Source organism: Melanotaenia boesemani, chromosome 17, assembly GCF_017639745.1.
Source record: "Melanotaenia boesemani isolate fMelBoe1 chromosome 17, fMelBoe1.pri, whole genome shotgun sequence".
Lineage (NCBI taxonomy): Eukaryota > Metazoa > Chordata > Actinopteri > Atheriniformes > Melanotaeniidae > Melanotaenia > Melanotaenia boesemani.
This window is the reverse complement of record NC_055698.1, coordinates 17714545-17733770: the sequence shown is the minus strand read 5'-3', so window position 1 is coordinate 17733770 and position 19226 is coordinate 17714545. Positions and strand designations below refer to the sequence as shown.

Sequence of the window (19226 nt, the reverse complement as noted above, 5' to 3'; positions counted from 1 at the left end):
TAGGCTTTTCTCTTTTTATTACAAGATCAATAAAATGTCTTCCTTTTTATTTGAGGGGGAGATTTTAGTACTCTCAGCACTGATGTCCCTGTGATGCTTGCAAGCTTTTTTACCCGAGCCAACACAAGTGATCTGAGTCAATCGTATGATCAGAACACGAGTCGCTTTTCACAGCATCATGGCATTAAACTTAAACAGAAAGAAATGTGCTTGCAGACATGAGTCGACATGAAATGTGCTTTGAATGCAAATAATGAGCATATTGTATTTTTTTTTAAAGAAAATTTGTTCTCAAACTTTAACAGCTGAAATCCACTCACTCTGACATGACAAGAGAAAAAGCGGTTTCTAGTTTCATTTATTTATTAATAGCTCTTTGTTGTTGCTCATGTCTTAATCTCATTTCCTTTAGTCATTAGTGTTGTGAGACATCAAACACAGCTGCCAAAGCGGAGTGTAAGCAGCAAATAGAGAAAAAGAAGTGTGCTTATTGGTGTTGGACACTCACTAAAGACCCTTTCAACGGCGCTCGTTCCAGTGAAATAGCTTTCTAATAAGCTGTTAAAACTCAATGTGAGCGATAGTGTTTGAAATAAGCTGTGGTTTAAGTTCATTTTTCGTTCTGCCATCATGTGTTTGATTGAAACTAGAGAGGAAAAAAGCCATGTCTCAGAAAGGATGTGTATATATGTCACTGTGTGTGTGAGTGAGAGAATCTGTGACCTTTTTGACAATAAAATCTTTTGTCTGGGAGAGATTAGCAACACATGAACTCACAGTCTCATGGTGCTTCCTTTTACTATTTTTACATTTTTTTCTTTGCTTCCTACATTCATCATCATAGCACAGTGCTATCATGGCTTTGTGTGGAGATGCAAGGCTCTTATGTGTTGTTATGCTAATGAGTTGCCTTGCATCAAACTGCTAGCTAATGCTATGTTATGCTAATGTTGTGTCATGCTTTAGTGAGAGCTCCAGAACAATATGCAAAGGGATGCCTCAAGCCAGCAAAAGCTGTGTTTTTCCTCTGTATAAAGTTTTAACTTTTCATGGCTCTAAACTCATATTTATGACTCTTGTATTTCCTACAATTGTTGGCTAATTTTGCTGACAAGTTCATAATGCAAGTCACAGAATTTTTTTTATCTTATGGCTGAAGCTATTGTTGATGGCTTATCTTGAAAATAAATATTTTTCCAGGCTCATTATGGATTCCAAAAAGATAAAAGGTATAGAGCAAGTGTGGGCATTTCTTGGCAGAAAACTGAAAGTTTTTACAGACAAGAAATGCCCATTGTTTTGATTTGGATGGCTCGACTGGTCTGTGAGCATTTCCTGACCCTGATCTTAAGTCACACTTTTAATGCACTGCAGTTGCTGGCAAGAAAAACAAAGGAAACTCTCAGCATAAACAACTGTCCAACGTCTGGAGATGTTTTTCTGTACTTATGGGGGTTTATGTGCTATATTGGTGTGAGAATTCACATTGTTTATCTGAAATTGTCTTCCATAAGCACAGAAAGTGTGATGATGGTAATAATTAAAGGAAGAAGATGTAGACTATTATTTCTATTTCTCATAATTTATTTTGACACATTCTTTCTTTTGGATATTTCCACAGGATGACAGTGATGGGATCCCGTGGTCGGAGGAGCGGGTCATGCGAAAGGTGCTTTACCTCTCCCTAAAGGAGTTTAGGACAGCACAGAAACGGCAGCTTGACGGTGACGGAACCACAAACTCCAACGGTGAGTTAAAATTCCTGGCTTCCTGGCACAGATTTGTTTTAACATGTTTTTGTTTCTCCATATTTAGACACTGATAAAAACCCGGCATTACCACAGAAATGTGCAAACAAGTCCGGAAGCGCTTGGTTCACTTACAGTTTCCAGTTGGGGTTACTAATGGGCACATACTAAGATGGATGCATGTGCAAAGACCAGCAACCAGTCAGGTTGAAATATCTGACACATTGCTGAACGATGTGCCTCAGTTACACTCATTTGTAAATAAATAGTTGTAATTAGCCAACTTGGGCAGAGTTGGGTAGAAACGTGTTGAAACAGGAAAAAAGTTACACATTCTACCCCTGTAAGATAAAAAAAATCATATTTTAGCGATAAGAGTGGCCCTTACAAATTGGTAATACCAAAAAATATTTCCCTTTGTCAGTAAATTTTGAACATTTTTTGACACTTTGTGTTAGTAGTTGCAAATAGTCTGAGCAGTTAAATGTTAAGATTTATATTGAGCCATGTCCTCTCACTTTAGCTTTCCAACCAGTCATAGTTCTTATTATGAGTGTGTTAGCTCCTCAATGGTTAGGGTCAGCAAAAAAATACTTGCACCATTACATGCCAATAATAATGAAAAACTCATCTATAACTGTGAGTCAGCTGTGGTTGAAGCCATCGATTTGACCCACCTTCAGTCTTACTTTTTTGTAGGTAGTGTTTCAGGCATTGCTGTCTCATTTATGACTCGGGGATTACCATTTTTACCGTTTTCCTCAGCATTTCAGATCTTCTGTGCAGGACTTCAGCATTTCTTATCTGGAATCATTGAGCTCTCAGATTCCAATTTAACTGGTAAAGATATTTTGGCATACTTGAATGTGTCCATAACAGTGTGTTTTCCTTTGGTGCTTTGGTGTTCTGACTGGACAGGTTGTATTAACAAAAGCTTCAATCAAAGACAAATGTTAACTTTTTGCTGTTTGAGTGGAGATCCCCAGTATCAGTTTTTTCTACCAAAAAATAAAATTCTGTTTTCTCTTAAGCTGCGATTTCTTATAATCAGGACTCTTTCAGGTAATTAGGCAGTAATTGATCAGACTGTGCACATCAGCCTCATGAGCAGACAGACAGCTGTTGACTGGCTACCGATTAACTTAATCTCTTTTTGCCTGCATGATATTGTGGTCATTTCTAGATTCTCCAAATGAGAGTTTTATAGCTGGCAAACATTTGTGTTTCTGTCTACAAAATGTAAGCCAGTCTTGTGACTCTAACCATAGAAGGGAAAGTTAATGTGTACTCCCAGGTGTTGTGTTCCCATTAATACTGAGCTAGAGCTGACAAAAACCCTCAACTGCTTCTAAGTCATTTGATGTAGGATTGAACAGACAAGACACTGCACACAAAAGTCACATATTAGTCTGTTAATGTTTTTTTAGTCTTGTACAAAAAAGAAAAAGGCTTTCCTTTCTTGTTAGCTCAAACATAGGCTTGCAACAATTAAAGTATATTATGAAATGCAACAACTTAAATAAAGGTTGGCGCTTTAACCTTGTTATATAGAAAGATAGGAACTTTGCACCAACCAAAATCGTAAATTTAATTTTTGTTGGACAATCTTCTCAACTTGAGATGAATCTCTAGTACATGCTGTGGGTCAATGTGCAGTGTCAGATCCTCAGAGGAGCTTTTTTTTTTTTAATGTTGCTTAAAGTATCAAACGGGGGGACACTGATGAAAAATTACCTTGTGTTTAAGCGCTATTAATCCATTTACACTCACCCTGGGGTTAAGACTCATTAAAACATATGCTCATAGGAACTTTGATAAGAATTAATACTTGAAATAGCTTACATAGACAGAAATCCAATTCCAGTTTGAACCTTGCTACTGTAACAGTTGAGGGATTTTGTGTGTTTTGTTGTTTGAACGTCAAACAATGTGAGAGGAGTGAGGGCACAGGGAGATGAACAGCTTGTTTTGGAACCAAGCAGCCACCTTGTCTTAGTTTGACACTGGAGTGCCGGCACAAAAAAGCCCTCAGTCAGCCAACAGCACAGATTTGAACTTCACACATGCCTTAGAAGCTATTCTCAGCTGACATTAACACAAGCTAGACGGAGAAAGAAAAGAACCAGGAGGAGCCATCCAGCTCAGCAGACAGGGAGATGGATGGACAGACAGACAGGAGGAAAGTCTCTTTTAAAATGTAGAGCATCTTTTATGCCTAGTATTCTTTTTCCTTCCCCTTTTTTTCTCAGGCTTTTTTTTTATTATGTTTTCCCTCACCTTTATTTATTCACTTCATACATGTGCAGAGGGCCCCCTCCCGTGCTTGTGGCTGGTGCATCTCTTCCGTCTGTCTGGCATCTCCTAGCTGCCACTCTAGCGCTCCTCAGGGCCTTTTAAGCCACTGTGGGTAGCTGACCTTATCGCCTGAATAAAAATGACTCATTAGAAAGCGTCGGCGGCCCATCACACCGGGGGTAACGACAGCAGCTCGAGCTGATACAAAAGGGAGCCGGGTTGAATAGACAGGCCCTGCTGTTTTAGAGCACCGTGGGTTAGTGAGGGTTTGGAGGCTGTGTGAGCGAAGCAGTTTCCCCATCTAGCATAGACAATGTGGTGAAACTGTCAGCCATTTTGGAGGATCACGCTCAGCATGTACTACATCCTGAATGGGCAGACCCTGCTGTTTTAGAGGACTGCGGGTTGGAGTCTGGGCTCATGTTTGGGCCAGACATGTGCCACAGTCTTTAGTCCCACTCAGCCATTATCGTCAGTCTCAGTTATGAAAATCTGTTGCTTTTATCTTTTTAAATCCATGATAAATAAGCTGAATAATAAGATGAGTAAGCTGGACAGAAACATTTATTTTAATCTGTTAATTGTTCAACAATAATGTTAGAAAATATAGTTTGTTAGATTCAAGCATTGTCCACCCATGTAATGATTGAACAGGTATTATCCTTGCTTTTTGTTATTAAGTAAAACAGAAGCACTTTAGTAAAAAAAAAAAAAATCTCCACATAAAAACAAAGACTAGATCAAGCCAAACCAACAGATACATTATTTTACTGTGTGTTTTATGGTCAATCGAATTGCCCAATTGCTAGATAAAATGTTTGCTTAATACATCTTTAAAAATAGTAGGCATTTATAATTCTCATTCCCAACTAATCCTAAAACAAAGCATTATCAGATAATACTTGCAGGTTCTCCAGGACAGAAGCACACTCCTCCTACCTGCGTATTGGAAAAAAAAAAACCCTGTTGTTCGTTGATCAGATGCCAGGGCATTTGCTCCCTGCATCAAGTGTTGTTTTGGTCGATTCTTTATGGCAGAGCTTCAGAAATATTTGATTTGACACATTTGTGGTTTTGCAGAAAGGTAATACAGTAACATTTAACAGTGGTCGGGATTGCAACTCCTACTCTAAGGTACATGCCACTACATGCCGTATCAGAGTAACCAGTCGTGTAAACAAAGAAGTTGGCACACACCATGACACCACAAGCCAAAGATTTAGTTCTAATCAGCTGCACAAGACTTTCTGAATATCTTTACCCTTGAAAGACTTCTCTAAAAAGCCTATTTTCACTGACTTAAAACTGCCTTCATGCCGGGTCTGAAGGCCAAATCACATAGATAATACTTTGATATAAAAACACCAAAATAATATTAACATTATCTGGAAGCTAGTTAAAAATAAAATTTTGTCTTAATTTCTTTTTTTCTTTTATTACTCTACCTCAGGGGTAGCCAACGTTGGTCCTCGAGGGCCCCAATCCGACAGGTTTCCCAGATTTCCCTGCTCCAGCACACCTGACTCAAATTAAATGGATCCAACAGTCTAAAAGGATCTCCACAATGACTCGTTAGTTTAAGTCAGGTGTGTTGGAGCAAGGAAATCTGGAAAACCTGCCGGATTGGTGCCCTGTAGGACCAACGCTGGCTACCCCTGCTCTACCTGAACAGACCTTCTCTGCTTAAATATTTGTCCATCATTTTTAGAAGTAGGAGGTTAGGGCTGCACCTGGCTCTTAGCTACTATAAAGCAGCTTTTACCTTCTTATCAAGCCTCTGTCTGTCCATCTTTCTCTCCTCATAGACTTCTGACTATCCCCTCCTCTTGGTCACTGTGTGGCAGCAGTGGCTTTGATTTCTGTTTTCGAAGAAGGTGTGGCAGCCTGTCAGTCAGCTGTATGTGTCAGTCTATCTTCCCACCCACTCGGCCTTCTTCCCATCCATAACCAGCAATCATGCCATCTCCCTAGCCTCTTTACTTTTTGCTGGTTGCAGCCGTGTGTCTCCCTCACATTTCCTGTCTCAGTCCTCCTTTCCTGCATTATTTAACAAATGACATTATGCCCTTCTGCATCCTATCTTCCCCTCATTCACCAACACAACCTTTGTCCAGCCACATTCCTTCTCTTCTTGCCTCTTTCCCACCTCCCTTCATCCGTTTGTCCTTCCGTTTGTCTCCCCCCCGATGCAGGGTTTCATTACACATCAATAGGACTCTGGTTACTGCCTTCTCCGCAAGCTCCTGTCCCCTCTCTCCCTCCTGCTGCTCATTCTCCTCGATTAGCTATCTCCAAACCCTCCTTCCCCTTTTCTCCTTCCTGCTTCCTTCATCCATCTCTGTCTCCCTCTTTCTCACCATCTCCCTCTTTTTCTATTTTGTCCTTTCCGTCCTTTGCCCAATCTGTCTTAACTATCTTCACTATCCGTCATGCAAACCACCCCTTCCTCTTTCTCCGTTCTTCCTCCATCACCACCCTCCCTTCCTTTCCCTGTATCCCGTTTCCCACTCTTCCTCTCCCTTCCTTTTTCGTTCTTCGACTGGCTGAAGCGTTATCTCTGTAGCTATGTTCCTACCTCGCCATCTCCCTCTGCTGTATTTTTCTGTTCATCTCCCTTCCAATCCTTTTCTTTTTCTCCCTCTCCATTTTCCTGAGTGCTATTGATGGAGGAGCTGGCTGTTGGCCAAATACCAGTGGGGGCTGGAGAGAGGGCTCCTTGTTTGCCAATTTCTCTGACTGTCCCCTCTCTTTCTTTTCCTGTCTGTCTGCACATCTCAGGGCTTGCTCTTGCTACTGTTTTTATGCACATCAAGCCCTTTCTGTCAACACTCAGTCTGCTGTCACTCTGCTGTCTGCATTTCCCCCTGCTGCCAGCAGCTTGCGTGTCCAGAGTGGCAGCCGGGGAAGCAAAAACACTCCGTGGAACCTTTTTTATTTTCTTTCTAGTGACAGATTCGCTGGACAGAATAAGGTATACCAGCACACAGAGAGTGTTAGAGGGCTGTGTATAAAGAGACAAGCAAAAGAATCAAAATGGAAAAACGAGGGAGAGTTAAGCTATTAAATAATGTCAGGAAAAGAAATTGCATCTGTCCTCGCATGCTCTTTTTTTTAATAACCACTCAAGCCATTTCAGGATCCACATCTTTCCCTTTGATGCTTTGGATTTATAGCCTTAAACTTGCCCAAAGGAGATGCCTTGTTTCTGAACTACACATTGTTGTATGCTTTTGTTCTGGCTTGTGGTAAAGTGTCATGCTGTGTTGTGAGGTCCAATTTTGGGAGAAGGAGCAATATATTCTGGGCCATTTCAGATCATTGTGCCAGGCAGTCAATTTTAGTATGTGGCTCTGGTTTGAAAAAATGTCTGGAAGTGTATAATATAAAGAGTTTCCTAGAATAAAATTGCCATTTTTATTTTATCATATTGTTTTAATTGTGTACAGGCGGGGAGAATTACCCAAGCAAAGGGCAAGATGTTGCATTTTAGCTTTTTTTTTCTTTGTTTATTTAAGAGAGAAAAGGGACACCTCAGTAATATAGAATCTTTAATATAAATGACTTAATCAAACTTGGGAAATAACTGCGTTTAATCGTTGAGATATTGATTTAATTTTGTGTTGTTCCTCATGTCTCATCTGAGCTTGTTAAGTTGTCTGTCCGCTGTAACACTAACTTCTCACAAAGACACTCACAGTGATGAACGTAGTTGTCATCATCTCGGGAAAAAAAGTTATCTTTCACTTTGGTGTATTGCCGTCTTCTCTTTGCTGTCTGTGTTGTGTGAAAAGAAAAGTTTCAGCTGTAGCCAAAATTAAAATGTTGTAGAGAACATTCTGTGGAGTTTTTGTTTATTAACTTGGCTCAAGCAGAAAGCTAAAGACCTTAGGTGTTGCACCAGTTGAGAAGAAAGAAATCCATAGAGTAGGACAGCAAGCTTTTTTGTTTATCTATCAACACAATCTGTCAGGTTGCTCTTGGAAGCAAATCATGTGCCAAATTCATCCTTGCTGTACATGTATATTCTGTAATGAGCTTATTTGTAATTCAAACTTACTCTGTACTGAAAATGACATGCAATTGTTTTCAGGGTCTGATCTCGTTAAGAACGCCATCACAAACTCTGTCAGGGATGCAAACACTTTTTTAGTTGCTGTTAGATGAAAGGAAAGCAGTGCAGGTCTTAAAGAGGCTCAAGTGACAAATACGCATTTTGTCGTCACTACATTCAAAGTCTTTTGCTGTTTTAGTGGTACTTATTACTACTGCTCACACTAATAGGCTCCTCTCAGGCCAGTGATATTCCATGTTATGCTCTGTACCTCTGCTCACTTCCTCCTGCTCTCTCTCGAGACGTAGAGATGAATGTAGCGCAGCGATGGGCTTAGTTAAGCACACCTAAATTTGATTAGACCCCACCCCCGTAGGAGCTGCTATTGGGATGGCACATTAGCATGGCATCTCTGCATTTCCAGGAGTTGAAGATCTCAGGCTTTCTGTAGCACTCGCCCGTCCCCAGTCCTCTGCTTTTCCAAGTTTGCCAGCTCTGCCCCTCAGATGGGCACTCATGTACAACCAGCATATGTCAAACAACCCTTTAGAGGAATGGAAAGAGATGGATGGAGGGAGACGGTGGTGGAGAGAGAAAGCGAGGCTGGTGAAATGGGCCTCTGCTTGTTTGTTTGCATTCTCTAGGGACACCATGCGTCAGTCATTTTCTGAGCACAATTAAAGTTAATGAGCTGTTCTGCTTTTGCTGGTGTGTGAGTTTCATTGGCAAAACATTGTCCAGAAATTGTGATGCACCATATTGCACCATATTCATATCAGTTTTTCACAAATTTGTCTTTTTTTTTTTTTTTTAATTTATGGTCATACATTAAGGAGCCCATATTATGATTGTTTTTCCCTTTTGTCTCTCTTTCATGCAGGCAAAAATTTAGCAGTTTTACAGAAACCTTAAGTAAGCATGAAGAATACTTGCATGATAGCTGCCTAGTGAGTCGTTTTGCACACCCTCTAACAAAAATGCATCTGCTACATACAGCTGATTGGTTATTTCTGACCAATCAGCTGTTTAATCTGAATAATCTTTAGAAACATGCTTTAAAGAAATGTGAGCTAAAATGAAGTGCTTCAGACAGAAGTTGGAAAAAGGCACAGGAATACCATTTTACGGAGAAAACATAAGATTTGTGAATATTAAATGATGCACAACTCCCCTTGTCCTTAAAATTAAAGTTTTGAACATATAAAAATAAACACAACATGAATACTATAGGACCAAAAAAACAAAAAACAAAACCGGAGCCCCAATCTGTCTCAGTATTTGAAATGTATTATTTATAATGAATTTTATTCTATAAATGTAGCTGAACTGAATTCCCTGTTGCTCGTTTTTGCCCAAGAGGAAGAACTTCAAAAGACTTTATATGAAACGGCGTTTTTACACACGTCGGATTTTAAGCCTTTCGTGCAAACCAAGACATTCTAAGGCGGTGATTCACCTCTGGCCTATAGACTCAGTGGCACTTCAATACCAACATAAAGCATTGCCAGAAATGCAATAGCCTTACTCATCACACCGGCTCGTGTGAACTCCTCTGACCGCAACGTTTTGTCTGATGACTGTTCCTTCATTCAGGTACTGACCTGCCCGGTATGTGTGAGCGAACCCAGCAATGTTTATACAGTAATAGGGAAGTGTGTGCCTACATGTGTGTGCCTATTCAGCCCTAAAGCAGTTATAAATCTGTTAAATCATATGTTAGAAATCTCTTTTCACCAACTATACAGTAATTCATCTTCATCCTGTCTCCCGTGTTATTTGATCCGACTGCTCCCTCATCTCACCTCTCCCAGATAACGCAATGCCCGAACTTGTTCAACAGTAGCAACTTCACTATCACTCAAATAGCCACTCATTCTGATATGTGCTTCAGTGTTGGAATACTCTAAATTAAATTGATCATCTCTTGCGTAATGCAGTCCAATCAGTCAAATGGAATTTGGGTGTGCGAAACACAGTGATAAGAATTGGTGCCTAAAATAGTGACATTTGAGTGGAAAAGTGTTTGTGGAAGTTTATAATTACAGAGTTCTTGGTTAAACAGACTTTGCAGGCTTGTGAGTCATTTGTCTTTGCTAAATAAAGATGTCTCATTTAATAACCTGCGGGACAAATACTTGCCAAAACAGGTTGAAGGTGCAAAAACATGAGTTGGTATCATACATACATTCCTCACTCCCTCATCTAAATCGACAGCTGTCAGCTTTGCTAGGAGACATCTGGGTTTAAAAGTGCTCTCTTTTCAATATCCCTGACCATCATTAATGTGCTCCTGAAAAGTCCTGGCAGTTTTGTTGAGTCAGAGAGGCTTCTATGACTGACGCCTCCCTAGAATTGCAAGTACAACCAATGAGGAAATCCAGCCGTGTGATATGTTTAATTCAGTTGTCTCAATTAATTACCATTGACTTCCACTCTGCTTTTTGACCTAATTTGAATTCTCTGTGTCTGTTGTTGCTTTTCATTTAAGAATCTGTCTGGGGCCTTGTTTTGTTTGTGAGTTGCTTGCTAAATATTTCATCGTGGCGCTCTCAATTGGCCTCGCAGAGAATGTCAAGTCCAGCAATAGCTGTCCAATTCTCATACCACCTCTGGCTTGTTTTTTTTTTTTTTTTAAATCTTTGTCAGATGGCACAAGAGAAAATGTGGATAGGAAAATGATTGAGTAGCTTTTCCTTCTCTAATAAATTGAGCCATGTGATACTGAAAGAGATGTGGGGAAAAACAAGGGCTGGATGTGAGTTTGTAATTTCAGACTTTCCTAGAGGTTTAGTATTGGTTTGACTAAGAAGCTTTATGTTTTGAAATGTTCAAATAATATGTGTTCTTCCTGTGTGTATCTACTTTACTCTTTTTCTTTTCCACAATCTCTACGAAGGCACTGTCAGATAAAGCAGATCCACCATAATCTTATCAAGAGATATTTACTGTCTTCATCCCTCTTCCTTGTACTGAATTAGAGACTAAAAAGAGCTTTACTAAAGCTGTCGGATGGAAAAAAAACCCTGTTTATTCCCCACAGACTCAATATGTATTTTAAACATTATTAAGCTCCATGAAAGGTTAATTTACAAAGAAGCTCTTTGGATTTCAAGAGGTAGAAAGAATCAGTTAAGTAGTTGAATATATTTTTTTATGTCCAGACTTTAACCATTTTTTTCTTTATGTTTTCAGGTTCCCTAGCCAATGGGCAGCTGAACGGCCCGGGGTCAAAGGGCAGCCACAAAGAAGATGGGTCATTGCGCTCTCAGGGCCTTCATGGGAGCAGCGAGTATGGCGAGGACAGCCCAGCAAAAAAGAGGTGTGTTTATGTGTCCCGTTCCCACTGGCTCACAAAAGCATTACAGGACCCACCGTATCTTGTTTTAGTGCAGAATGTTTGCCCTGTTTGTGTCTGTTAACATGATTTTGTGGAAAACATTGGTGCTACTGATAATGCAAGCATGACGAGAAACTTTGCACACAACATGTAAATGAAAAGTGCGGCTGAGTAATGATGACTTCTCTAAACTCTGAGGTTTTGCAAGTTGCCACATGACATCAGCAGCTTTCAGGTTCCTCTCATTGTTTCGCACACACCAAAGACCACACACACACACACACACACACACACACAGTTTATCATCTTCCTTTTCGCAACTTCTCTCTCTCTCTAATTTATTTGCCATGTCTCCCCATAACTCCCATATATCCTCTGTTACAACATCCCCAGCAAAATCAATTCAGAATCTTTCAGAGCAACAACATTTATTGCACTGATTTATAAAGCTCCCGTGTGCACTCTCTTTGTCATATTTTCCCATTTTTTTTCTCCAGAGACCTGCCTCTTCCTCTTTCTCCACCAGCGTTTTGCTATAAAACAGTTTGAGGAGCAGGTTTTCTTTTAGTTTTGTGATATAACCTGTAACTACACACAAAAGCCTGCGTGCAGTTACATGTTATGTCACAAAATGTACATGTTATATCACAAAATAGTTTTTTTTTAGATGTAAACCTGTTATGTCCACTCATTTATAATGAGCCACTTTGACTTTTTCAAGTGAATAATTTAGGAACTGAAGTACAGTAGGTTGTTAATCTGAAGCCTACATATTTTAAATTTTTTTTATTTTATCATAGCATTCATGTAATGTCTAAATAAATGAAACTTGAGTACATCTGTGAGAAGTTCTGAAATTCTGAGTAATTCTGAAAGAGCTTGTTACAAAATGCTTTTTGACAAAGAATATAAAGTCAAATAGAGTTTACAGCAGATTTAAATGACTCATGGGCTTTAAATATTTTTTCTCTGCATCACTTTTAAACATAATAAACCATTTCCATTTTTTTGTCATGTGTGAAAAGCAGCAATCATAAATGTTTTCTTAAATGTTTTTGCTCTCAAGCAGACGGCTGCTGTTAGTGGCAGGTGTGTGTGTGAGTGTTGATGTGCGCCAGCTTGGTTGTGTGTGAGGGTTTTGTTCTACCGCTGGTGCCTCGCACACATTGACAGGGCATGCAAACATCAGTGTACAGCTAGAGGCGGAGTCTTGGAGGGAGGGGTGGGTGGGAGTCTGGACTGCAGCAGATGTCCTCCTGTAATGAGCTGCCCATACAGGCTCCATTCACCGCCCGTCAAGCACCTGCCTGAGTCCTACTAGCTGTCATTTGATACTGTGGTCTCACAATCTCAGCGTGGTCATTACAGGCTTTTCTCTGCCTGGCTTTCAAACAGGTATTAACCAAACCAAGCAAATGTTTCAGGAGGCAGTTACAGAAAAACACTTATATGTAGGGAAAAATAAATAAATTAAAAAAAACTTTTTTAAATTATTTAGCCTTGACTGATAAATACAAGTACAAAAGAGAGAAATTGTTTTTTTTTTCCCTCAAGCAGTAGTGAGAAAATATGCTGTGAGTTGTACAGTAAGAGAATTGTATTGTGGACCGCTTGACTGACGGCAAAAGTGATAGTACAACTTTACCAACTAAAGAAGAAAAGCTCTGAAGGAATAAAATGAAACAAAGAAACACTCATATTATTATTTTCCCTTGCTCTATGGCCTGTAGTGCTCTGTGTTTGACTGGAGTTCAGCCACAGGCCAGCCTGCATGGTGGATTTTATTACTTCACTTCACACAGACACAAACAAACAGCCAGTCTGAAAGAAGAAAGGCTTTTTATCTGATGCAAATCAAACACAAGCCCAGCCAGTGATTGGCAATGCCTAATGCCCACTTAAAAAGCTTATTATGTGTATGTGTGTGTGCTTTTTTTTATGTTTTTTATTAATGTGTGAAGGATGACTCCAGTTCTCTGGCATGGGTGGGCTTCTCTGTTCCTAAACAGGACTGATTGTGATGGTGCCAGGTGTAAAAGCACCTGGCACCAATCAAAACAGAAGGGGAGGCGAGCGGTGGTGTGACTGTGTCCAGCTCTGAGTGAAAAATAAAAGTTTGCAGGGTTAAGAAGGAAGGGTTTGAGTGCCCAACAAGAGGAAAAATACTGGGTGGGGCAGCAGGGAGAGCGAGGAAGAGAGGCAGAGAGACAGAAGGACAGGTGCGAGCGATTTTTGGCAGGAAGCGGCCCGCTTTAGAAGTCTTTGAGATCAACTCTGTGTTTGCCTTCCCATGCTCCTGAGATTGGTAGAAAGACTGGCAGCACATCCCCTCTAACATGCCAGCTCATTGTAGCCCACTCTTACCAGCATGACCATATTCTCCAAATAGGCTCTCCCTGCCAAGCTTTGGCCCTGCGCACTCACATTTCCATCCACAAGCTAACACAGTCTCTTCATTGCTATGGTTTACTGACCTAGTTACAGCCCAGCATTTCCTTTCCCTTCCCATACTTGAATAAGAAATGGCTTTGTTTATTTACCTGTCACTAACCATAACCATTCCCATAAAACGCTTTTGCTTTAATTTGAACAGTTGGAAGTGATGAGTCCAGCCTTAAAACACACTGCTGATAAAGGAGATTTGTCTTAAAAAGGCTGTAACAGTTTGTTAGGGTCTCATGACTGAAATGCAGCAATCATGAGCTGATATTTTCACTTAATGATGCAATAAAAACAGGATTTTAGCAATGCTTTTTTATTCTTTTTAAATGATACAAACATTTTTGTAATTGGATTTCTGTGTATAATGGGAGTTTGTAGGTTATTTTGCAAGCTTTCAGTCAGGATGCCCGATAGGTTTTAGATGTGTAAAACAAAGATAACCCCCATTATAGTTCACCTCAACTGGTAACACTTCATTGAACCGATTAAACTTTGCTTGTTGTAAAAGTAATTTCTTTGGAAGGGCTCGTACGTTTCCAGCGAGTTTCCCCTTCCCAGGCAAATAATAATTTGATGCCATTAATGCTTTTGTTTAAATCCAGGATAAAACCTGAAACAGAACAAGCCTGTCTTAGTTCGGCTCATCTGATGAATGTTTGAGGTTTTCAGCATGTTGCTCCCAGCGGCCCGCCAGCTTTGCTAGTTGTTCGGCTCCGTGTGAAACTTTTGAGATGCTGCAAAAGTGTGGGTAGAGTGTGCTTGTGTGGATCACAAGTTGAGTGCCCCTCTCAGACTTCTTAACTTAATTTCTTTATTCTCTCTCTGTTTTTTTTTTTTTTTTTTTTTCCTGCTCCTTTTTTTTTTCTTTCTGTTCCCCTGGCTCTCTTCACTGAACCCCACTTTTGGCTCTCTTTGAATCCCCTCTCTCTGTTTTCTGAGCCAAGACACACACTCAGCTGCCGCCGCTTGTTTTGTTTCAACTTAATGAATGCCAAGTGTGTACACACACACACAAACATGAACACACACTTGTCTAGCATAACTAATGACTCTTGTCAGTAATGCATAATCACCGTTTCCAACTATGAGGGATTACGTGCATCTACGTTCAGCCGTGCACTCACGCATACTGAGTGTATTTTAGTGCCACTAAGGGCCTTAATGTGTCTATTGATTTATTTTAGATGGTATTGTGAGGGGAAAATATATGCAGCACAATACCTTGATGTGCTATCAACAACTAATGGGTAAATAAATGTAAAGTGTACAGTTAATGTAAATAAACCCAAATACTTCCATTTTCTTCACTGATGGCTAATTTAATTGTTTTGTGATGATTCAGCTGCTGTTATAGAAACTCCACACCCAGAATTACATGTATGAGGCAAGACTGGATGGCTTGTGAACTCAGCTCTTAGTCAGTTAGGTTGGCATCTTTGGATTTTCTGTCAAACATTTGCTGCTTCTATGTTTAGAAATCCCAGAGAAACTTAACAAAACCAGGAAGTTCTGGCTATGCTTATCACATTGCAGTTTGAAAAGTATCTCTTTGCGTTTCTGAATTACTTTTCCTGTGACTCATCCTGCATGTCAGCGTCGATCTTCAAAATCTCCCCAAAAATTCTTCCCTTATTGTATCTGCCATGCTTCCTCACCACTAAAACGGCAGGGTAAAGGAGTGTTAAGCATCCACCGCTGTGTGCATGAGCCACTCAGCACATAAACTCGCTCCCATTATCACTGTGGAATACAATTAGACGATTATGACAGTTGAATCCCATTAATACAGATTTGCATGCTGCTCCTTAAAGTAGAGAACAACTAAATCTAAGTTTTATAAGATTTACTGCAATACTGAAATCACAAAATGCTGACTCAGTAGACCAAAGTGAATATGAGCCGCTGCTTTTTATCAGCATGTTATATCTGTAATTTGATTAGAATGTATCTAAATTTGAGATGCTACCTCTAAGGGAGAGGTACAAATATTTTTTCCCATAAATAATCTTTAAGGGTTTGTTTCAGTTAACTAGCAAGAAGTGATGTACAGCAGAGCCGTGACCCACTCACTGGTAGGGTCAGTTGCTAGTGTTACAGATGCTTGCTAAGCTGTTTTTACACTGGCACTGGAGTTCTAAAATGTTCTAGAGATGTTCCAGAGTGGTGGCATGTGAGAACAAAAATCTCCATTACATAAATTTTGAACTTTCTGCGAAGATTTTCCACCCAAGGTGAATTCCACAGCATCATTTCTACAGAACATGCTGCCCAGTGCTCACTCTGGAAAACTGTTTTCCTGATTCCTTCCCCATATTTCCAGCTGGGAAAGCACATCTTCAGCAGAAAGCTACCAGGTGAAGAGGTGCTTGTGTGAACAACAACTCCAGAAGAAGTCTAGACCAAACTGTCTGGTCTTTCACGGCCTTGTTTATCCTTTATTCTGTCTCATTACCCCTAAAACCTCACACGAGTCCTCTGAGGCTCTATGGACATCTACATGAAGGCCTAATTACTGAACACAAACAACTGCATTGCTGATATATATTGACCTGGCAACCCGGCAGTGGTTAGCCCCTCCTGTGGGTGATTTAAGGTGGACTGCAGGGCCAGAGGTCGAAGGGTTTGGGTTCAGCATGCATATTGAGGGGTTGAGGGTGGGAACTGGTGAATAGCCTTGTGCAGTGGAGCTTGACTACAAAGAGGTTACATTTAGATGTTTTATCTTCTTGACCGGGAAGGGGGAAAAAAAATCAAAAGAACAAAACAAGATTAAGTGTTTTCTTTTTTTCTGCTGTATAATCTTACAAATCAGTCAAAACTCTGTTGGGTTTTCAAGGTGGTTGTTTTGGTCACATTTATCACACGTGCAGCACCACTCCTGCATTAGCATTTTAAAAGTGATATGGGGACAATGGGTGACTTCCATGTGACCTAATATAGCATTTATATATTCAGAGATCGGCTTAACTTAATCTATTGTCAAGCCGTCTTTTCTCTCCACATCTGCCTATCACGTCATCTCCCCTCTCACGGTTTCACCACCCCCAAAAATGGAAGGGTGGGATAGGGCCAAGGTTATATTTAGATATACACACAGTTTCCAGCTATTTCTTTATCTTTAAACTGAATATTGGCCGCATTGGGATTGTTTGAAGTATATGGGTTTCATAGCACACATGCAAACTCTTTTAGTCTCAGGCATTTATCTTGATGGCAGTAAAGCAGTTTAACACGCTGTTATATGCATCACTATCATTGTTATGACAGCCTGTCCCACTGAACTACTGTTTTTTTTTTTTTTTTGGTTCTATATAGGGAATGGTTACTGAAGCATTTGTCCTCCTGGTAGCCTTGAGTTGCTGATTAATGTTTGTTTATTTGTGTTTGGTGTGCACATGCTCAGTGTATGCATGACCCAAGTGTACGTTGTTTGCATATGTGGCAGTCAGAGGGTTGATGGGTCGGTTCACTGCCGTACCATCCCTCTTCTAAATGCACAGAGACAGAAAAACAATAAATGCATTGAGTGAAGGGGGCACTCAGTTACGAGTGTTTACACTGAAGACCCATCATTCATTTTAGAGTTTAGGGAGTTTAGCTTGTGTACAAAAGGTTCTGCAGGCTTTGATGCCATTGTGCACTTTTCGTCCTGACATGTGCGCCACACAAGCCAAAAGGAAACATCTGCAAAGAGGTTAGCTGATGCAAATATACAGGTTGTTTTTGTGTTAAAGTACAGTTAGTTTTCTTTTCTATTTCTATTTATTTTTGCACTTCAAGAAAGTTTCAAATTTGTCCTTAAACATTGTAGATTCAGAGCTTAGTTTCTTTAATATAAATAGTGCTTACATCCACACATGCACATGAAGTCCTGTCAGGATTACTTTTTGATGACTAAAAATGCTTGAAAGCTTAAGAAATTGTTTGTGCACATTTGTAACTCATTCATCTGCTGATTAGCTGTTAGATTTGATCTAAACAGACACGCAAATAAATTTACAGTAAGCAAAAGAGTTGACAGAAGCTTCTGTTAAACACATACACTTTGCCGGGATTAATAGCCGCATATAAACAATCATACACTTTTCACTCTTAAGCACATAAACACGCATGTTCATGATGCTCTTATGTTAATGAAACATACCCAAAAACACACTCACTCACACACACAGCCAGCTGCAGTGAGGTAGCATTTTTATCAGGACCATGTGGCCCATCTGGATTCAATTAATCCAGCCCCTGAGGTACAGACTCTGGATCATTGCTCCTCTCTTCAAACTATAACCTTTACCATTGGAGGGAGTACAAAGTCGGAGTGTAGCCCAGCCTCGTGCCAATATTTATCTGACGTTGGGGACTGTCCATTACTCACTTGCCACATTTTTGTGAAAGACAAATGGCGTTCTGATTCTTTATGAAGGATATAGCTTTAGGATTATTGCTAAGAATTTATTACTCTTTCTTCTATGTCTCATTTTCTGTCTGCATCACTTTGGCGACAGTGTGGAACTTTGCAGAATTGAGAGCTTTAAAAGTGCACAAATCAACACAGGAGCTAGTAGCTCATGTTGCCCTTGCTAGCCTTATCCAAATATCTGGTTACAGTGGTACAGCAAAGGTCTGAAACCAAACCACACAAAACAGCTGGTCTTATACTGCAGAGGACCTGCACTGTGTCTACCGGGGACACTGTGTACAGTATGTGACCTCAGATCCACAAGCACTCACAACATTAAAGGTGTTCCCGTGTTAAGCTGCTTGGTCGTTAAGTGTTGTTTTTGTCCACTAATTACTCAAAGGAATTAAAAGACCTTTCAGCAAATAGAAGTGATGCACCCCTCTATGATAAGCAAAATTCTGCCCATCTCTGTAATGCATCTTTGGGCTTGTTTGGGTTTGTTCTGGGGCCTCCTGTCCCTATTTGACTCAAATGTCTCTAGGTTCAGTCCAATAACCCCCCCCCCCCCCCATTTTTAAGGAGTTTATTCAGCCTGCTGACATTTCTGCTCCCTCAGTCACCCACAGCACAGTCCATGACACTCAACACCACAGACTGGTTGAAGATCTCTTAACATCCGTTTCCCCCCCATTTGTTTGTTTAGTGTCTGTTTGCACAAGTTTCCTTAAGTTGCTAACTTGTTGAGATCTCTTGGCTGAGTTACCACTGGCTTCAAGTTCAAATTTATCAGAGTCACATTTCACAAATACAGCTGGCTGCATATTTTAAGCTTGATTTCACTCAATACAAATGTCAAATTCTAATGTTTTCTCAAATTTGAGCATTAAAAACATGCAGAGCTTGCAATGCCCCCGGATTGGACTTCATTCATTAATGTTAAATATATCTAAAGAA

The 19226-nt window shown here is 40.1% G+C and overlaps 1 protein-coding gene across 2 annotated transcripts in view; it reads left to right on the top strand.

Moving 5' to 3' along the window:
* The window catches only part of jarid2b (jumonji, AT rich interactive domain 2b), a 101686-nt gene that overhangs the window by 45468 nt on the left and 36992 nt on the right, over positions 1-19226 (top strand). For both annotated transcript variants that reach the window (XM_042011333.1, XM_042011334.1), the window contains exons 2-3: positions 1622-1748; positions 11287-11413. In XM_042011333.1, the coding sequence (XP_041867267.1) occupies positions 1622-1748; positions 11287-11413 (254 nt within the window). The remainder of the gene's footprint in view (positions 1-1621; positions 1749-11286; positions 11414-19226) is intronic.